The following is a 22,502-nucleotide window of genomic DNA, read 5'->3' as shown; positions in this document are numbered from 1 at the left end:
AAACGTTCCTGCCATTAAGAATGGAAAATGCTAATTCTGGGATGCAAAATGGCCAAGAAAGTGTCATGAATTTTAGGTTTCTTACAAATGTAATTTTTATCAAAATATATATTTAAAAATTCTTTAAAATCAAGACTATATTATTGGTAAAGTATGTTTATTGTTCTAAAAACAACAGAGTTAGCAGAGTTGGTATTAACTTTAGAAACAGCTTTGCTTTGTTTTTTTTATTTGAAAATAGGTCAGTATATTTCCTTACTTTAAATGGGTACATAATTGCTTAAAGGACTAAATTTTTTTGTTTGTTTTGTTTTAACTTGAACAATTTTGCATTTAGCTTGCTTAAGGTTTTGGAAAAATAAAGATGACATGAGAAGTCTGGGTAATGTGACAAGTCAGGAGACTCTATGATGTTAGAATTTGAAATAAGTTTTACTAGAATTGGATAGAACTGGAATAAAACCATCCTAATTTGGGTCAGAAATCCAGCAAAACTAGATTACTTGGGAAGTTAATTTTGCACTACAGAAGCTAGCAACTCTACCCATGGATATTAATGAATCTTAGAACTGAAAGGAATCTTAAAAATTTGCAACTTTAACCACCCAACAGATGCTTCAGGTCTGGTTACACTATTTCTAGGAAGTCGATATTCATCCACTGTAAGAACATTTCTGATGATGGAGAAAGTAGCCTCAAGGCAGCACTTTCCAATTAATAATACAGTATATAATATATAAAGAGTATAAAAGCTATATGATTTTGATATATGGTCATGCAATAGTGTGGTTTGCCTAAGGATTATATATTTCCCAACTTTCTGTAGTGTTCCAGCGTAGCTCTTGAAAGGAGTTTCCCTTTACATTGGGATTGATTTTTTCTCTTTATAATAAATGTTTTCTTTTTCATTAAAAAAGTAAAAGATAACTGTATTAGTTTCCTAGGGCTTCCATAACAAAATATCACAGACTGGGTGGCTTAAACAGCAGAAATTTGTTTTCTTGTACAACTGAAGGCTGCAATTCTGAGATTAAGGTGTCATCAGGGTTGGTTTCTTCTGAGGCCTGTGTCCTTGGCTTGTGGATGACCCTCTTCTCGCTGTCTTCACATGATCTTCCCTTTTCCTAATCTCCCCTTCTAATAAAGACACCAGCCATATTGGATCAGGTTCCACCCTGATTACCACTTCTTGAAAGACCCCATCTCCAAATACAGTCACCTTCTGAGGTACGGGGGGTTAGGACTTCAACATACGAATTTGGAGGGAGACACAATTCATCCCATACCAATGATTATTCTAGAAAATTTGGAAGGTCAGAAAATATGAAGGAAAAAAATCAATCATAATATCACATCCCCAAACTACCATTTTTGTGTGTGTGTTTCCTTCTATTTTTCCATCCATAGTTTATGTAGCTGTACTCATACAATATACAAATATTTTATCCTATTTTTCCATCTTAAACATTTTTCAATTTATAACAATTTATAAACATTTTTAAATGTCTAATTTCTGCATTTACCACAATTTATTTCATCATTCCTCTATTATTGTTTATGTATTTTCCTTTATAAATAGTGCTGTGATGACATCTGCTATATAGAGAGGTTTTTCTAAAATTAACATTTCTTCGAGGTAGCCTTTAAAAATGGAATTACATGGGTAAACATGCCACAACATCCTTAAATATCTTGATGTACCATGCAAATTACTTTCTAAAGGGTTGACATAGGTAAGATGGCCCATTTTACCATTTATCTGACAATACTGTGTATTCTCATTAAGTTCTCATTAAGTAAAAAGTCGTTATCAGAGCATGGTGGCTTGTGCCTGTAGTCCCAGCTAACTGGGGAGGCTGAGATGGGAAGATCACTTGAGCCCAGGAGCTAGAGTACAATCTGGGCAACAGAGTGTGATATTGTCTTAAAATTTTTTTTTAACATTCATTACAGACTTGATAGGCAGAGAATTGTATCTCATTTTTATTTTTTTTAAAAGGCATTTTTATGAGTGAGAACAAACATGTCACAATCTATTCATTAATCTGTTGCAGTTTTTTCCATAGGTCCTTTGCCTGCTATGTATCTCCCAGGATGTAAGTGTGGTATGCGGAAGTGGGAAGGAGTGTTAGGAGTGAAGTTGTTAACACTTCCTCTGTAAATTTGAGTAAGCATTGTATTTATCAAATGTGGTAACTTTTATCTATTTTGCTTTAATATTTTCCCTCAGTACTATTTGATGTCAATGTGGAAAATTTACTATTTCTCAACACACAAAATTTTAATTCTTAGAAGCTGTTTCCTTTATGACTTTTTTTAACTTTTATTTTAGGTTCAGGGGTACATGTGCAGGTTTGCTACATAGGCAAATTGTGTATCATGGGGTTTGGTGTACAAATTATTTTGTCACCCAGATATAATAAGCATGGTACCTAATTGGTGGTTTTTTCATCCTTACCCTCCCTCCACCTTCCACCCTCAAATGGGCCCTGGTGTCCATTGTTCTTTTCTTTGTGTCCATAGGTACTCAATATTTAGCTTCCACTTATAAGTGAGAACATGTAGTATTTAGTTTTCTGTTTCTGCATTCGTTTGCTCAGGATAATGGCCTCCAGCTCCTTCCATGTCCCTGCAAAGAATATGATCTTATTTTTTTATGGCTGCATAGTATTCTGTGGCAAATATGTACCACATTTTCTTTATCTAGTCTAGCATTAATGGGCGCTTAGGTTAATTCCATGTCTTTGCTATTGTGAATAGTGCTTCCGTGAACATACGCATGCATGTGTCTTTATGGTAGGATGATTTATATTCCTTTGGGTATATACCCAATAATGGGATTGCTGGGTCAAATGTTAATCCTGTTTTAAGTTCTTTGAGAAATGGCCAGACTGCTTTCCACAGTGGCTGAACTAATTAACCTTCCCACCAGCAGTGCATAAGTATTCCCTTTTCGTTCCAACCTCACCAGTTTGTTTTTTGACTTTTTAGCAATAGTCATTCTGACTGGTATGAGATAGTACCTCATTGTGGTTTTGATTTGCATTTCTCTAATGATTAGTGATGTTGAGTATTTTTTCATATGCTCGTTGGCCATATGTATGTTTCGTTTTGAAAAATGTCTGTTCATATCCTTTGCCCAGTTTTTTATGGCGTTGTTTGTTTTTTGCTTATTATTTTGTTTAAGTTCCTTATAGATGCCAGATATTAGACCTTTGTTAGATGCATAGTTTGCAAATATTTTCTCCACTTCTGTAGGTTGTCTGTGTACTCTGTTGATAGTTTCTCTTGCTGTGCAGAAGCCCTTTAGTTAAATTAGGCCCCTTTTGTCAATTTTTGTTTTTGTTGCCATTGCTTTTGGCATCTTTGTCATTAAGTCTTTACCAGGTCCTATGTTCAGAATGGTATTCCCTAGGTTATCTTCCAGGGTTTTTAGAGTTTTGGGTTTTAGATTTAAGTCACATCTTAAGTTAATTTTTATGTATGATATAAGGAAGGGGTCTAGCTTCAATCTTCTGCATATGGCTAGCCAGTTACTCAGCACCATTTATTAAGTAGAGCATTCTTTCCCCATGGCTTGTCCTTTGTTATTTTTTCTGTCACTCTTAAGCATAAAAGTTACTCCATGCTCAGTATGATCAATATTTACATCTTCACTGATTGATAAAATAGTTTGACTTTAAAAATAAATCTTGGGCCAGGCACAGTGGCTCACACCTGTAATCCCAGCTCTCTGGGAGGCCGAGGAGGGCAGATAACAAGGTCAGGAGATCGAGACTATGCTGGCCAACATGGTGAAACCCTGTCTCTACTAAAATACAAAAACATATTAGCTGGGCGTGGTGGCACACACCTGTAGTCTCAGCTACTCGGGTGGCTGAGGCAGGGGACTTGCTGAACCTGGGAGGCAGAGGTTGCAGTGAGCCCAGATTGCGCCACTACACTCCAGCCCAGCGACAGAGCAAGATTGCGTCTAAAAAAAAATAATAAAAAAATAAAAATCTTAACAATGAATCCAGCTTGAATTTGTTTGGGAATGTGGTGTGAGATTTCTAACTTCAACATTGGGCCATATTACACTGTAACCCATAACATTTTCATTAGTAAGGCAGAGGGTAAATATTAAATTGAGCTACTGATGGCTTTCAGCCGCCCATCTGTTACCAGTGTATCATTTTTCACATTTAACCTTTTTACAAAAGAGCCACTTAAGAATCCATAAGAGCTCTCTAGGACTGTTGTGTTTGTTGACAAGTTGAAGGTAACTTATTTTGCATCTGAACAAATTAATTAAAATATTTTATAGGAGTCCTAGACAGATTTGGAGGTAGGAAGGTGGAAACAATTTCTCTATGTGTGTCTGTCTCTGTCTCTCTCTCTCTGTCATAATTCAATAATCTTAGCAAAACCATTTAATTGAATAACTACAGCAAAACCAGTTGAACAACTGGATGCCAGTCACTGGTATCTCCACACCTAGTGTCCACTACTATAAGATGACAAGCTTTAACCTGCCTATCAAGCCCTACCAGGTGCAAGAACTGGGCTAGATGCAAAAGGGATGCAGAGATGCAGACACAAATTCAATCATCCAGGAACTCACAGTCATAATCTGTATGCTTCACGATGTTCATGGTTCCCTTCATCCTTACCATGCTAATAGTCTAATTTCTTCACCATTGCTATATGATTATATGCAGCTATTAAATACTGGTTTAAATTCTTACAGACAAGTCAGCAGCATTTTCTGTTTTATAAATTTGTCTCTTGTGAATAAGCGATACACAGAGGACAATTTTGTTAATCTATTAGATTTGAAATTGTAACAAAATAACCTATTTTTGGGTGGGGGTATTATGTGAACAGCAAACAAAAATCAATAAGTTGGGAAAAGTACCTCAGGTCTAGTCCAGCTCTGCATGTCATGTGCTAGGTGACCATGGATCCACCATTTAGTCACTCTGGGCTGCATTTCTCATACCTTAAGCAAAGGCACACACAAGATGATTTATAAGGCTTATAATACTAGTGTTTGATGAAAATCATTCTGGAAAACTTAGAATATTATATATGCTCTTCTGTTCATATTTATACTATTCAGGGAGTCTGTATTTAAAGGCATAATTCGGACCCATTATAACACTTGCCTATTTCTTAGGTTATTAAATGCAAAGCAGCTGTGCTTTGGGAGCAGAAGCAACCCTTCTCCATTGAGGAAATAGAAGTTGCCCCACCAAAGACTAAAGAAGTTCGCATTAAGGTAAGCGTGAGCCCTAGAGAACTTAAGCCAAAAGCATTATCAAACTTATATTGAATATAGCACTGTTGTGAGGCTGGATTCTTAAATAAGGAGATGCTTCCCATGTTTGGAGTATTAATTCCTTTACTGGCTCTTGTATATTGTTAAGGATCTGGTTGTACTCGATGTGAAATTAATGAGTTCATTATCCTTTGAAAAAACAACAGTGCTAACATGCTTTATTATACCTTTGATTTGTTGAATTTTTATTCATATAGTGTCTAATTAAAAATGGTTAATAATCATAGCTAAAGACTTCTTTTAAAATCTTCTGGGAGTCAGATTGTTTTGAGGTTACTTTTTGCAAAGAATGAGGAACTCACTTGTGCCTGGAGAAATGACAACTTCGTGGAACATTTTCCTCCCTTTCTTTGGACAGAGCTTAACCTTGGCTTTGGACACCAGTTGTTGAGTAGGCATTGCTACCAATCTTTCTTTGACCCTCTTACTGTTACCTGAGCACAACAGTAGCAGGAAGATTTTGCTCTTTGCTTACCTTCTTGCATGCCATTTCCTCTGTTCTTTGTTAAGAGAGCCCAATAAGGGCCTAGCTATAAAAATCTACTTTGGGGCCATCACATGGTAACATCTGTATTCTGGTTCCCTCACAAGAGCACCAATTTACTACCGACAGGCACCAAGATTCAACCTAGGGTATAAGGGAGCAATATTATAAGTTCCATCAGAGAGGGATCTTGTCTGATGGTTGATTTTTGGCTCAGAATAGTCTAAGAATAAATGTTGTTATATTAGGCAAAGATATTGATTAAACAATTATAATTTCTTCAAGAAGTTAAATATTCTCCCAACAGTGAAATGATCAGTTTGTTGATTGGTGCAATGTTTTTGTCTTTGAACACAGATTTTGGCCACAGGAATCTGTCGCACAGATGACCATGTGATAAAAGGAACAATGGTGTCCAAGTTTCCAGTGATTGTGGGACATGAGGCAACTGGGATTGTAGAGAGCATTGGAGAAGGAGTGACTACAGTGAAACCAGGTATATGCAGGTGTCAAACCACAAGTTTGAAATAATTAGGCTTTGATTAGCCTATCAAAGGAAATAGCACACACTAGGAATTATTAGAGGGATCCTTAACACAATTCAGGGAATTAAAAGGATACAAGAATGGATTTTACTGAGTAATGTTTAATTTGGCAAAACCTCAACCTTTAGAAGGCAAACCTTACGGTGTTTATAAACCTTAGAATATATTTTTAAAAGTTTTACCTATAATATGGGCTCAATTCACATTTGTTAATTTCATATTTTACCATTAATGAACAGCATCTTATATCATGATTTTTTTCCTGTAGGTGACAAAGTCATCCCTCTCTTTCTGCCACAATGTAGAGAATGCAATGCTTGTCGCAACCCAGATGGCAACCTTTGCATTAGGAGCGAGTAGGTTTCAGTCATTTTTACTTTAATGTTATTTACATTTTTCCTATGCTAATTTTTGAATTGAATTAATTAATACGTGTATTTGATGTATCAAATAGTATTACTGGTCGTGGAGTACTGGCTGATGGCACCACCAGATTTACATGCAAGGGCAAACCAGTCCACCACTTCATGAACACCAGTACATTTACTGAGTACACAGTGGTGGATGAATCTTCTGTTGCTAAGATTGATGATGCAGCTCCTCCTGAGAAAGTCTGTTTAATTGGCTGTGGGTTTTCCACTGGATATGGGGCTGCTGTTAAAACTGGCAAGGTAAGAAACAGGGTAGGCTAGTTTATTTGTTCTTCTTTCCTTTTCTTAAATGATTTCCTTGGAATCTTGAAGGGTTTTGGAAAAAAAAAACAAAACATTTAAAAGAATGTATTGCATATTCAGGCTGCCAAGCAACACAATGCCAAATCAACTAAAAGAAAAATAAAAAATTCAGATTAGAAATTTTATTTCTTTTTTTTACACTTGAGAATATTTATTGACTATATTTGCAAACTGCATCATTTCTCCATCTTTAAAATATACCCCTTCCCCATATGTTAAGTTTGTTAAGATAGAACGATCTCAGTATTTTAGTTACAGCAGAGGCTTTTTGTCAGAGCTTTTACTCCTAGTTTCTTGTCAGCTAAGTAAGATTTATTGTATAACTACAAAATAGAATAGTAAGTACATTACCAACTTCTCAGAAAAAAGTACAATTTTGTCAGATCACCTGTTATAGATAATATAAAGAGCAATAAAGTCATTAATCATTTTGATTACCACCTATAATGCATATCAGAAATAAAATACAGTAGTGTTTGTTGCCTATTATCAGTAATGCTGTTACTGTTCACCAAAACTGATTTCTCAGTATACATTTTTCCATCAGCTGTGATGTTAGATAGGATCCCTGGAATTTTAAATTAATCACATGAAATTTCACAAGTAAATTGGAGTTCAAGGAATTAAGAATCTTTGACCTCTTATTATTTTGAGATACATCCCATCAATACCTAGTTTATTGAGAGTTTTTAGCATGAAGGTCGTTGTTGAATTTTGTCAAAGGCCTTTTCTGCATCTATTGAGATAATCATGTGGTTTTTGTCTTTGGTTCTGTTTATATGCGGATTACATTTATTGATTTGCGTATATTGAACCAGCCTTGCATCCCAGGGATGAAGCCCATTTGATCATGGTGGATAAGCTTTTTGATGTGCTGTCGGATTTGGTTTGCCAGTATTTTATTGAGGATTTTTGCATCAATGTTCATCAAGGATATTGGTCTAAAATTATCTTTTTTTGTTGTGTCTCTGCCAGGCTTTGGTATTAGGATGATGTTGTCCTCATAAAATGAGTTAGGAAGGATTCCCTGTTTTTCAATTGATTGGAATAGTTTCAGAAGGAATGGTACCAGTTCCTCCTTGTACCTCTGGTAGAATTCGGCTGTGAATCCATCTGGTCCTGGACTCTTTTTGGTTGGTAAGCTATTGATTATTGCCGCAATTTCAGATCCTGTTATTGGTCTATTCAGAGATTCAACTTCTTCCTGGTTTAGTCTTGGGAGAGTGTATGTGTCGAGGAATTTTCCATTTCTTCTAGATTTTCTAGTTTATTTGCATAGAGGTGTTTGTAGTATTCTCTGATGGTAGTTTGTATTTCTGTGGGATCGGTGGTGATATCCCCTTTATCATTTTTTATTGCATCTATTTGATTCTCCTCTCTTTTTTTCTTTCTTAGTCTTGCTAGCAGTCTATCAATTTTGTTGATCCTTTCAAAAAACCAGCTCCAGGATTCATTAATTTTTTGAAGGGTTTTTTGTGTCTCTATTTCCTTCAGTTGTGCTCTGATTTTAGTTATTTCTTGCCTTCTGCTAGCTTTTGAATGTGTTTGCTCTTGCTTTTCTAGTTCTTTTAGTTGTGATGTTAGGGTGTCAATTTTGGATCTTTCCTGCTTTCTCTTGTGGGCATTTAGTGCTATAAATTTCCCTCTATACACTGCTTTGAATGTGTCCCAGAGATTCTGGTATGTTGTGTCTTTGTTCTCATTGGTTTCAAAGAACATCTTTATTTCTGCCTTCATTTCGTTATGTACCCAGTAGTCATTCAGGAGCAGGTTGTTCAGTTTCCATGTAGTTGAGCAGTTTTGAGTGAGTTTCTTAATCCTGAGTTCTAGTTTGATTGCACTGTGGTCTGAGAGACAGTTTGTTATAATTTGTGTTCCTTTACATTTGTTGAGGAGAGCTTTACTTCCAACTATGTGGTCAATTTTGTAATAGGTGTGGTGTGGTGCTGAAAAAATGTATATTCTGTTGATTTGGGGTGGAGAGTTCTGTAGATGTCTATTAGGTCCACTTGGTGCAGAGCTGAGTTCAATTCCTGGATATCCTTGTTAACTTTCTGTCTCGTTGATCTGTCTAATGTTGACAGTGGGGTGTTAAAGTATCCCATTATTATTGTGTGAGAGTCTAAGTCTCTTTGTAGGTCACTCAGGACTTGCTTTATGAATCTGGGTGTTCCTGTATTGGGTGCATATATATTTAGGCTAGTTAGCTCTTCTTGTTGAATTGATCCCTTTACCATTATGTAATGGCCTTCTTTGCCTCTTTTGATCTTTGTTGGTTTAAAGTCTGTTTTATCAGAGACTAGGATTGCAACCCCTGCCTTTTTTTGTTTTCCATTTGCTTGGTAGATCTTCCTCTATCCTTTTATTTTGAGCCTATGTGTGTCTCTGCACATGAGATGGGTTTCCTGAATACAGCACACTGATGGGTCTCAACTCTTTATCCAATTTGCCAGTCTGTGTCTTTTAATTGGAGCATTTAATCCATTTACATTTAAAGTTAATATTGTTATGTGTGAATTTGATCCTGTCATTATGATGTTAGCTGGTTATTTTGCTCATTAGTTGATGCAGTTTCTTCCTAGTCTCGACGGTCTTTACATTTTGGCATGACTTTGCAGCAGCTGTTACCAGTTGTTCCTTTCCATGTTTAGTTCTTCCTTCAGGAGCTCTTTTAGGGCAGGCCTGGTGCTATCTATGACAAATCCACAGCCAATGTCATACTGAATGGGCAAAAACTGGAAGCATTCCCTTTGAAAACTGGCACAAGACAGGGATGCCCTCTCTCACCACTCCTATTCAACATAGTGTTGGAAGTTCTGGCCAGGGCAATTGGGCAGGAGAAGGAAATAAAGGGTATTCAATTAGGAAATGAGGAAGTCAAATTGTCCCTGTTTGCAGATGACATGATTGTATATCTAGAAAACCCCATTGTCTCAGCCCAAAATCTCCTTAAGCTGATAAGCAACTTCAGCAAAGTCTCAGGATACAAAATCAATGTACAAAAATCACAAGCATTCTTACACACCAATAACAGAGAGCCAAATCTTGAGTGAGCTCCCATTCACAATTGCTTCAAAGAGAATGAAATACCTAGGAATCCAACTTACAAGGGATGTGAAGGTCCTCTTCAAGGAGAACTACAAACCACTGCTCAAGGAAATAAAAGAGGATACAAAGAAATGGAAGAATATTCCATGCTCATGGGTAGGAAGAATCAATATCGTGAAAATGGCCATACTGCCCAAAGTAATTTATAGATTCAATGCCATCCCCATCAAGCTACCAATGCCTTTCTTCACAGAATTGGAAAAAACTACTTTAAAGTTCATATGGAACCAAAAAAGAGCCCGCATCACCAAGTCAATCCTAAGCCAAAAGAACAAAGCTTGAGGCATCATGCTACGTGACTTCAAACTATACTACAAGGCTACAGTAACCAAAACAGCATGGTACTGGTACTAAAACAGAGATATAGATCAATGGAACAGATCAGAGCCCTCAGAAATAACCCCACATATCTACAACTATCTGATCTTTGACAAACCTGAGAAAAACAAGCAATGGGGAAAGGATTCCCTATTTAATAAATGGTGCTGGGAAAACTGGCTAGCCATATGTAGAAAGCTGAAACTGGATCCCTTCCCTACCCCTTATACAAAAATTAATTCAAGATGGATTAAAGACTTCAATGTTAGACCTAAAACCATAAAAACCCTAGAAGAAAACCTAGGCATTACCATTCAGGACATAGGCATGGGCAAGGACTTCATGTCTAAAACACCAAAAGCAATGGCAACAATAGACAAAATTGACAAATGGGATCTAATTAAACTAAAGAGCTTCTGCACAGCAAAATAAACTACCATCAGAGTGAACAGACAACCTACAAAATGGGAGAAAATTTTTGCAACCTACTCATCTGACAAAGGGCTAATATCCAGAATCTACAATGAACTCCAACAAATTTACAAGAAAAAAAAAACAACCCCATCAAAAAGTGGGCAAAGGACATGAACAGACACTTCTCAAAAGAAGACATTTATGCAGCCAAAAAACACTTGAAAAAATGCTCATCATCACTGGCCATCAGAGAAATGCAAATCAAAACCACAATAAGATACCATCTCACACCAGTTAGAATGGTGATCATCAAAAAGTCAGGAAACAACAGATGCTGGAGAGGATTTGGAGAAATAGGAACACTTTTACACTGTTGGTGGGACTGTAAACTAGTTCAACCATTGTGGAAGTCAGTGTGGCGATTCCTCAGGGATCTAGAATTAGAAATACCATTTGACCCAGCCATCCCATTACTGGATATATAACCAAAAGATTATAAATCATGCTGCTATAAAGACACATGCACTCGTATGTGTATTGTGGCACTATTCACAATAGCAAAGACTTGGAACCAATCCAAATGTCCAACAATGATAGACTGGATTAAGAAAATGTGGCACATATACACCATGGAATACTATGCAGCCATAAAAATTGATGAGTTCATGTCCTTTGTAGGGACATGGATGAAGCTGGAAACCATCATTCTCAGCAAACTATCACAAGGACAAAAAACCAAACACCGCATGTTCTCACTCATAGATAGGAATTGAACAATGAGAACACATGGACACAGGAAGGGGAACATCTCACCACTCTGGGGACTGTTGTGGGCTGGGGGCAGTGGGGAGGGATAGCATTAGGAGATATACCTAATGCTAAATGACGAGTTAATGGGTGCAGCACAGCAGCATGGCACATGTATACATATGTAACTAACCTGCACATTGTGCACATGTACCCTAAAACAAAGTATAATAATAATAATAAATAAATAAAATAGATCTATTTTATTAGGAAAAAAAATAAAATAGGTCTATTTTATTAGAAAAAAAAAGAATCTTTGACCTAATGCATTATTAAAAGAAAAACCTTTATCAAGAAATACAATTGAAAATGAAATTTCTAGATTTAATTTTTGTTTCTTCCACATCTCCTTCAGATTCAAATTTCCAAAATTTATATTTGTATCTAAATTTATTTACAAATGACTCAGAGTTATGATTTTTTATTTCTTCTATTAAAAAATGGGATATATGTGCAGAACGTGCAGGTTTGTTACACAGGTATACGTGTGCCATGGTGGTTTGCTGCATCTATTGACTCGTCCTCTAAGTTCCCTCCCCTCACCCCCCACCTCCTAACAGGCCCTGATGTGTGTTGTTCCCCTCTCTGTGTCCATGTGTTCTCATTGTTCAACTCCCACTTATGAGTGAGAACATGTGGTGTTTGGTTTTCTGTTCTTGCGTTAGTTTGCTGAGAATGATGGCTTCCAGCTTCTTCCACGTCCCTGCAAAGGACATGATCTCATTTATTTTTATGGCTACATAATATTCCATGGTGTATATGTACTACATTTTCTTTATCCAGTATTTCATTGATGGCCATTTGGGTTAGTTCCAAGTCTTTGCTATTGTAAATAGTGCTGCAATAAACATACGTGTGCATGTGTCTTTACAGTGGAATGATTTATATTCTTTTGGGTGTATACCCAGTAATGGGATGGCTGGGTCAAATGATATTTCTGGTTCTAGATCCTTGAGGAATTGCCATACTGTCTTCCACAATGGTTGAACTAATTTATATTCTCACCAACAGTGTAAAAGTGTTCTTATTTCTCCATAGCCTCACCAGCATCGATTGTTTCCTGACTTTTTAATAATCGCCATTCTGACTAGCATGAGATGGTATCTCATGGTGGTTTTGATTTGCATTTCTCTAATGATCAGTGATGTTGAGCTTTTTTCATATGTTTATTTGCCACATAAATGTCTTCTTTTGAGAAGTGTCTGTTCATATCCTGTGACCACTTTTGGATGGGGTTCTTCATTTTTTTTCTTGTATATTTGTTTAAGCTCCTTGTAAATTCTGCATATTAGACCTTTGTCAGATGGGTAGATCACAAAAATCTCCTCCCATTCTGTAAGTTGCCTGTTCACTCTGATGATAGTTTCTTTTGCTGTGCAGAAGCTCTTTAGTTTAATTAGATCCCATTTGTCAAGTTTGGCTTTTGTTGCAATTGTTTTTGGTGTTTTTGTCATGAAGTCTTTGCCCGTGTCTATGTTCTGAATGGTATTGCCTAGGTTTTCTTCTAGGGTTTTTATGGTTTGGGGTTTTACATTTAAGTGTTTAATCCATCTTGAGTTAATTTTTGTGTAAGATGTAAGGAAGTGGTCCAGTTTGAGTTTTCTGCATATGGCTAGCCAGTTTTCCAAGCATCATTTATTAAATAGGGAATCCTTTCCCCATTGTTTGTTTTTGTCAGATTTGTTGAAGAGCAAATGATTGTAGATGTGTGGTGTTATTTCTGAGGCCTCTGTTCTGTTCCATTGGTCTATATATCTGTTTTGGTACCAGTACCATGCTGTTTTTGTTACTGTAGCCTTGTAGTATAGTTTGAAGTCAGGTAGCATGATGCCTCCAGCTTTGTTCTTTTGGCTTAGGATTGTCTTGGCTATATGGGCTCTTTTTTGGTTCTAGATGAAATTTAAAGTAGTTTTTTTCTAATTCTGTGAAGAAAGTAAATGGTAGCTTGATAGGGATAACATTGAATCTATAAATTACTTTGGGCAGTATGGCCATTTTCACGATATTGATTCTTCCTATCCATGAGCATGGAATTTTTCCATTTGTTGGTGTCCTCTCTTATTTCCTTGAGCAGTGGTTTGTAATTCTCCTTGAAGAGGTCCTTCACATCCCTTGTAAGTTGTATTCCTAGATATTTTATTCTCTTTGAAGCAATTGTGAATGGGAGTTCACTCATGATTTGTGTTTTTAACTGGAGGCCCTTTTCAGGTTTCACTTTTTGACCCTAACCCCTAACATTCCTCTCCACAGGTCAAACCTGGTTCCACTTGCGTCGTCTTTGGCCTGGGAGGAGTTGGCCTGTCAGTCATCATGGGCTGTAAGTCAGCTGGTGCATCTAGGATCATTGGGATTGACCTCAACAAAGACAAATTTGAGAAGGCCATGGCTGTAGGTGCCACTGAGTGTATCAGTCCCAAGGACTCTACCAAACCCATCAGTGAGGTGCTGTCAGAAATGACGGGCAACAACGTGGGATACACCTTTGAAGTTATTGGGCATCTTGAAACCATGGTAAGACCCAAAATTTGAGAAGCCACAAAATACCCAAGTTATTAGATATGCACAAGGTAAATTTAATTTTCTATAACTGTATTAATAGTCAATAATGGAAATATCTCTGCAATAGTCAGTTTTACTCAGGCAAAAACTGATAATCACATAGCAATTTTGCCTAAAATGTCAAACACTTAAGAGCAGGTTCACTGGACCAAAGTTAAATACCATATCATACCACTCTCAGCTGACTAGATGGCAAGGTAGTCAACCCTTCTAGATAATTGTTTTAAGTATGATCTTCCTTGTATATGTAGATTTCTTGGCGAAAGCAATTCTGTCTCTTGGATGTCAGCAAAGTAAGCATCAGAAGGTGACTGAGGAGAGGTGAAAAGGGATTATTCCAAATGTTGTGGTCTCTTCCCCCAAATCTGTGATCCATCGACCTTCTCACTCTTTACATCTGAGCTTTGTTTGCCCTCATCTGAATTCCCTTAGAATATGAACCTTCAATTTTCTAACCATGCCTCCTGTATGGTAGCCCACAGCACCAGACCTTCAGTTAGACCTGTAAAACAGATCCGAGATTCCTGGAACTAGAAAGCTCCAGCCTGGCATAGCGTAAGGAGACTTGGAAAAATGGAATAAAGCCACTTTTGCTCAAGATTGAGTGGCACATTAACTCACCTTAATGCTTTTGGTAATTTAAGAATAAATAGTCCTTAATTTATCATTGCTGTCATATTTCTTTCCTAGTGAATCACTTAGATTTATTTCATATCAACAAATAGCATTCTAGGTCATAAGTTTATGAAGCCATATGTGATACTGGATATATTATTAGAGCTATTGATTTCCAGTTGCTACTTGATGAAGGCTGGTCTCTAAAAACAATGCCATCTGTTGCTCCAATCTAGCAAGTATTAAATTATTGCTTAATAACTGGATGGGTTAATGACCAGAAAATGTGAGGTTAGTCTCAGAAATGCTCCCAAGAAAAGGGACTCTCTTGCCCCACATTTTAGTATTTTATTTAATTTTAAGACTAAACTTAAAAAAAACTATGCTAAATGATTTGGTATACTTAATTCAATTTAGTTTGGTTCAAATGGCTTTCTAAGGCTTATCTGAAGTGGTGATATTGGTATGAAAATATCACAAGAATTTCCCTTGTATTTTAGTCCATGGTACACTAAAAATGCCACAAACACTGACCACATTGATTGCTGTTTCTGCCTTAAAGGGCAAATGTGTATAGAAATTTAATTAAGGACTAAAGTTGCACAGAAATTTTTTTAAAGCAAGTAAAAAACAAGGTGGCTTAATTTAATTTCATGACTTTGTCATAGTACATAGGTCATTTCAGAGCTTATGTCACACTGTAAGAGACACAGGAAGCAAACGATCTCCTCCGTTTTAAACTCAGATTGATGCCCTGGCATCCTGCCACATGAACTATGGGACCAGCGTGGTAGTAGGAGTTCCTCCATCAGCCAAGATGCTCACCTATGACCCGATGTTGCTCTTCACTGGACGCACATGGAAGGGATGTGTCTTTGGAGGTCAGGAAAGCAAAGCCTCTGGATGGGGAGTGGTGGCTTTCACTCTGGTGCTTGGCAAGTGGGAGAAGCCTGTTTCCTCAGGCCTTTCTTCCAAGAATGAGTATGAAGTGATCTAAAATGGAACTGTGATCATAATAACACAAAAGATAATTCTCCACTCCTCACCTTGATGTAGGACTAATATTGGTGGACGCATTTTTAATATTAGCATCTGCAACTCAAGTTCCCCAAAGGCCTGAATGAGAGACACCAGTAGTGTTTCTATAGGGATGAATTATGTAACAGGAAGTTCCGATTTAATCCATTATTATTAATATACACAAGAATGTGTATTAAAGTGAATTTATTCAATTCATAATAGCACCAACAAAAATCCTGGACCCAAAGCCAAAACCAACAACAACAAAAAAAGGGATTGTCACATTTTATGGGAACAGTTCAGATTCACACTGGAAGGACTTAGATTATCACTCAACAATTAATATTGTTTTAGGAGAGATGGAGCCAGGGCCACTCTGCTCAAGGTAGGTGACACAGTGAGTCCTTTTATTTCCCTCTTCACAAAGTCTCGTTTTCTAGTGCCTTCATACAGAGTTGTACTGGGTGCTTTGAAGGTACTCCCAATATTAGAGTCTGCTTTATACAATATAAGAGAATAGTAACTATTCAAGTACTTGTTAAGAGTATAAAAAGGAGAAAATGATTGTTCTTCACTTAGAGAAGTACATAATGTAGCAAAGGATACAAAAACAAATATAAAAGAAAGAATATAAAAATAAGTACAGCTATAGATATTATAAAACAAATTATGAGGAGTTTTTTAGCATTTATTCTATGTTAAAAGTTTTACATTAATGTGTTTGAAGTTTATTTTATTTCTCAGTAACTCTCTGAGGAAGCTACTTAATGAATAATAAAACTGAGACTTGGAACTATTAAGTTTTTTGCCCCTATAGCTCTCAAGTTGAGAACTGAGATTTAAAGCTGGTCCATGGGAGAACAAAGTTTTTCCTCTTTCTGCAACATTACTTGGGGCATAAAAAAGCAAGAGGCTAGTTGGTATGGATGAGGTTTTATAGAGAAGGCTTTTTAGGGAAAATGAAACTTGAAGAACAAAACAATAAGAGATATAAGAAGTTGAACCTCCTTGCTTTGACTATTTGTGGGAAGTGGGAAGATTATAGATTATTCAGGAATATTAGAGGTAAAATTCAGTTATTCAGCAAATATTTGTTGAGTGTATACTGAGTACAGGTACCATTGTGTACATAGTGTACCATTCCAGGAGCTAGGAACGGAGAAGAGACAAAACATACCAAGTCCCTGATCTCAGGAAGTGTGAGAATCCTCTCACTTTGGTATAGAGAGACTGACAATAAATAAATGAATGCAGAATATACCATATGGTTACAAGTGCAAAGGATAATAATAAAAGATGGGTAACGGGCAGTGCCAGAAGACTGGGGTGGAGGTGGAGGTGAATGCTATTTTATAAAGTTCAGGGAAGGCCTCCTTGATAAGGTAACATTGGAGCAAAAACATAAATAAGATATTCAGAAATCTTGGGAAAGAATATTCCAGGAAGGAGACGTAGTAAATACAAAAGGGTGTTGGCAAGAACCATAAGAACGGGGAAAAGGTCAGTATGGCTACAACAGAGTGAGGACAGAAGAACAGTCACAGCTGGGGTCAGAGGACCTTAAATTATATGGGGCCTTTGGGCCATTGCAAGGTTTTAGGAGTTTATTCTGAGAGAGAAATAAAACCATAGAGGCTTCTGGGGGAGGTGTCACCTGATCTGACTTCCATTTTAACACTCTCCTTCTGGCTGCTCTATGGGGAATACTCTAAATGGGGCAAAGGGCACAAGCAGGGAGACCATGGAAGAAGTTATTATAATGCTGGAAGGAAAGGATGCTGGCTTGGAGTGATGGGGCTGGTGAGAAGTAGTCAGCTCTTGGATACATTTTGAAGATAGAGTCAACAAAATTTGCCGAAATAGTTATTGTATGGCAAAAAGAGTAGCATCCAAGATTTTGGGGCCTAAGCAACAGGAATCATATCACCATCATCATTTATTGAGAAGGAAGACTATAGAAGGAATAGATTGGGGGCTAGGGTGGAAGTGGTAGAAACCAGGAGTGGTTTGGGGCAGGTTACACTTGTGCAGGTACCTGTGAAATATCTGAATAAAGATGTCTATAAAATGCAGGCAATTGGGTATGAGTCTGTAGTACAGGTAGAGGTTTAGGATGGGTATAGAAACCTAAGTATTTTAAGAGGAGTATATCGAAAGCCACAAGACCAGAGGAGGTCACCCTAGAAGTAAATGTAGATAAAGAGGAGAAATGGACCAAGGACCAAGCCCTAGGAATCCTTGGAGTTAGAGGTCTGGGAGATGTAGAGGACCCAGCAAAGATCTGTGGAAGAAGTAACTAGTGAGCAAGGAAAGTGACAATGATGATGACGATGTAGTATCTAGAAGCTAAGGGAACAGAGTGTTTCAGAAAAGGGGAGCCACCAACAGTATCAATTATACCTAACAGTTCATATAAGAGGAGGACTGAGAAATGACCCCTGTCTGGGTCAAAATGGAGCTCAAAGATGACCTTGATGATAGCCATTACAGGACAGTGCTGGGGGCAAGAGCGTAATCAGAGTGGGCTCAGAGAGGATGAGAGGAAAGGAACAGGATCCAGAAACAGTGAACTGAAGACAATTCTTTCTGTAAAGTAAAGAAGTTTCTCTGCAATAGAAGCAAAGATATGGGGTGACTGCAAGGAGATGTGGGTATCAGAAGAGTTTTTTTAACCTTTGTTTCTTTTTAATTTAATTTAATTTAATTTTTATTTTACTTTAAGTTCTGGGATACATGTGCAGAACGTGCAGGTTCGTTACATTGGAATACAAGTGCCATGGTGGTTTGCTGCACCCATCAACCCATCATCTAGGTTTTAAGCCCCGCATGCATTAGGTATTTGTCTTAATGCTCTCCCTCCCCTTGCCTGCCACCCACCGACAGGCCCTGGTATGTGTCATTCCCCTCCCTGTGTCCATGTGTTCTCATTGTTCAACTCCCACTTATGAGTGAGAACGTGCGGTGTTTGGTTTTTTGTTCCTGTGTTAGTTTGCTGAGAATGATGGTTTCCAGCTTCATCCATGTCCCTGCAAAGGACATGAACTCATTCTTTTTTATGGCTGCATAACTTTTGTTTCTTATGCTGGGACAAATACAGCTTATTTGTACACTGCTGGGAATGATCTAACACAGGGAAAGTCATAGTGCAGGAAAGAGAAGGAATGAATATAACATAATAAAAGATAAGGATTATTTAGTAATGTCTAAAGAGAAAATGTGTGCTTATTTACAGGTTTGAAAAGCAGAGATGATGTCCCAAAACTAGTGACTGAGTTCCTGGCAAAGAAATTTGACCTGGACCAGTTGATAACTCATGTTTTACCATTTAAAAAAATCAGTGAAGGATTTGAGCTGCTCAATTCAGGACAAAGGTAACTGTTTCTTATGATGATCTTGTCTCTTCTCCACAGGCTACTTTTAAAATTTAGTACTTATAAATGTGCCTGTTTTCTTCATATTTTATTTCTAATTATTTAATCTAGCCAGATTGATACAGCTAATTACTTCTCTTTACCCACTGCATTAGTGTATTTTCATACTGCTATAAAAAAAAAAACTGCCCGAGACTGGGTCATTTATAAAGCAAACAGATTCAATTGACTCACAGTTCAGCATGGCTGGGGGCTTCAGGAAACTTATAATCATGGTGGAAGGCAAAGAGGAAGCAAGGCACCTTCTTCACAGGCTGCAGGAAGGAGAAGTGTCGAGCAAAGTGGGAAGAGCCCCTTACAAAACCATCAGATCTTGTGAAAGCTCACTCACTATCATGAGAACAGCATGAGGGAAACTGCCCCATGATTCAATTACCTCCACCTGGTCTCTCCCTTGACATGTAGGGATTATAGGGATTATAATTCAAGATGAGATTTGGGTGGGGACACAAAATCTAACCATATCACCAACTTAGTATGCCATTGTACTATATTAATCAATTTTTTAAAATCTTTTGGATTTTGTTTACCTAGTTGATTTCATTGTGGCTATTTTTATTTAATCATAAAGCTGCTAGTTATTTCAAGTAGGCCACAAAATTTCCTTATTTTACAGTTTTCAAAATGCTTTCTCAAATGTGCATTATTCAGATCCCTGTAAGCCAGGTATTATTTTTACCATTTTTAGATGAAGACCAAGGTTGTGAAAGCAAATAAATAACTGGCCAAACCTCCTGGGGTAGTGCCAGGATATAAACTAATTGCAAAACTTGTGCTCTTTTGACCATATAACAAACTTCTCTGACAGAGCTTGGCAAGCTTTGGGTAAACATGGGTGTGATGATTACTACTCTTGTTGCTTCTGAGGCAACATAGGGGTCAAGTATGAATTCATGCAAATTTTATGTACAACATCTACCTCATGGAGGTCTCAAACAGCAATCAAAAAGCCTGTCTACAAGATGAAATGACTTTCACTCATTGGGCCTATAAATAATTATTGAGCTTCCACTATGTGCCAAGGACTTGGATTTCATTAGTAAAAGGAACTGTATATAGAGATCCAAATTTTTACTAATTTTTTTTTTTTTTACCTGAGAGCTTTTTCAATGTTGTGTCTTGTCTCCACATTTGGTCTAGCCTACAGGATCATCATATTATGAACATACATTTTTTTAAGCAAGTAAACAATGGAATTTTGTAAGAAAAACTGTCAGAACCACTCAGTACTACTTTACTCAGATAAGCAAAACTAACAGCTTAGTATGGCCTGCTTGGAAAATAATTACTATTTGTTTTCCAAAGAAACATAAATTCTGCTTTCAGGAATTTTGCTTCAAATATCACCTTAAAGCAGGGACATCCAAACTAACATTTGTAAACCTAAACTCTTCAATTTCCATCTACTTCCTGCACAGCTCTATTTGAATGTCCCACTTGGAAATATTTTTTCGCCAGTAATTTTTATCTCAGTCATTATATTATGCATTCCTCTTTTATAGATGAGAAGCCATAGCATCATGTCTGACTTCTTTTTCACTCTTGCCTACCACATACAAACCAATTCTAAGCCTTGATGATGCAACCCTTGGTTTCTCCTTCAGAATCCCTCATCTCATTGCCCATGCTCATTGCTTTAATTCAGTCTAATCATTTCTGACATGGATATGGTAGTGAGATAATAGGTTTTCCACCTTCTGTATTAAAATACATTCCAGTTAGTCTTTCACTAAGCTGCCAAGCTCAAGTTTTGCCAAAATGTCAATGTCTTAGCATGGTTTTGAAAGCCTTTATTATTGAACTAAAACCTATTTTGTTTCAACAGTTAAGAATTTGGCATTCATTCTATCACCCTCTGCAGCAGGCTTTTGGGATAAAGTGAGGGAAGTAGGTCTCATCTACTTGCAGGATCTCTTGGGCATCCAGAAATCTAAACATACTGGATTACCTTTCCTGTTCACATGTTCCTAGGCTTGTTCATGCTTTCTCCTCAGCCTGGAAACCACTTCCCTCTTGTTGGCCTACAGAAATTATACTGATGCTTTCAGAATTAGCTCAGATACCCTTATCAGAGTTGCGTAACAAAGAAAACTAATTGTTAAGGACTTTGAGCCCAGAGGATTTCCAATAACAGAATTTACTTGAAGTTTCTATGACAGATAGAAAGGACAATTGTTTAAACTATCCTTTCTTGAAAGATATGAAAACAAGTCATTAAAAACTCTCATTTTACATTTCAGCATTCGAACAGTCCTGACATTTTGAGATCCAAAGTGGCAGGAGGTCTGTGTTGTCATGGTGAACTGGAGTTTCTCTTTTGCGAGTTCCCTCATCTGAAATCATGTATCTGTCTCACAAATACAAGCATAAGTAGAAGATTTGTTGAAGACATAGAACCCTTATAAAGAATTATTAACCTTTATAAACATTTAAAGTCTTGTGAGCACCTGGGAATTAGTATAATAACAATGTTAATATTTTTTATTTACATTTTGTAAGGCTATAATTGTATCTTTTAAGAAAACACACTTGGATTTCTATGTTGAAATGGAGATTTTTAAGAGTTTTAACCAGCTGCTGCAGATATATATCTCAAAACAGATATAGCGTATAAAGATATAGTAAATGCATCTCCTAGAGTAATATTCACTTAACACATTGAAACTATTATTTTTTAGATTTGAATATAAATGTATTTTTTAAACACTTGTTATGAGTTAACTTGGATTACATTTTGAAATCAGTTCATTCCATGATGCATATTACTGGATTAGATTTAGAAAGACAGAAAAGATTAAGGGACGGGCACATTTTTCAACGATTAAGAATCATCATTACATAACTTGGTGAAACTGAAAAAGTATATCATATGGGTACACAAGGCTATTTGCCAGCATATATTAATATTTTAGAAAATATTCCTTTTGTAATACTGAATATAAACATAGAGCTAGAATCATATTATCATATTTATCATAATGTTCAATTTGATACAGTAGAATTGCAAGTCCCTAAGTCCCTATTCACTGTGCTTAGTAGTGACTCCATTTAATAAAAAGTGTTTTTAGTTTTTAACAACTACACTGATGTATCTATATATATCTATAACATGTTAAAAATTCTTAAGAAAATTAAAAATTTATAAAA

At 36.8% G+C, this 22,502-nt stretch overlaps 1 protein-coding gene and 1 long non-coding RNA gene across 3 annotated transcripts in view; one reads left to right on the top strand and one right to left on the bottom strand.

Moving 5' to 3' along the window:
* LOC104006143 (uncharacterized) overlaps positions 1-15,803 on the bottom strand; it is a 25,193-nt gene extending 9,390 nt beyond the window's left edge. Inside the window, exon 1 of the long non-coding RNA XR_679729.5 lies at positions 15,730-15,803. This is a non-coding gene — a long non-coding RNA (uncharacterized LOC104006143). The remainder of the gene's footprint in view (positions 1-15,729) is intronic.
* Positions 1-22,502, top strand: part of ADH7 (alcohol dehydrogenase 7 (class IV), mu or sigma polypeptide) — a 23,019-nt gene extending 517 nt beyond the window's left edge. For both annotated transcript variants that reach the window (XM_016951915.4, XM_016951914.4), the window contains exons 2-9: positions 5,159-5,260; positions 6,162-6,300; positions 6,618-6,705; positions 6,804-7,020; positions 13,981-14,241; positions 15,650-15,785; positions 19,157-19,295; positions 21,596-22,502. In XM_016951915.4, the coding sequence (XP_016807404.3) occupies positions 5,159-5,260; positions 6,162-6,300; positions 6,618-6,705; positions 6,804-7,020; positions 13,981-14,241; positions 15,650-15,785; positions 19,157-19,295; positions 21,596-21,620 (1,107 nt within the window). In that variant the 3' untranslated portion in view covers positions 21,621-22,502. The remainder of the gene's footprint in view (positions 1-5,158; positions 5,261-6,161; positions 6,301-6,617; positions 6,706-6,803; positions 7,021-13,980; positions 14,242-15,649; positions 15,786-19,156; positions 19,296-21,595) is intronic.

This window comes from Pan troglodytes, chromosome 3, assembly GCF_028858775.2.
Source record: "Pan troglodytes isolate AG18354 chromosome 3, NHGRI_mPanTro3-v2.0_pri, whole genome shotgun sequence".
Classification (NCBI taxonomy): Eukaryota; Metazoa; Chordata; class Mammalia; order Primates; family Hominidae; genus Pan; species Pan troglodytes.
This window is presented reverse-complemented; position numbering and strand designations above follow the sequence as displayed.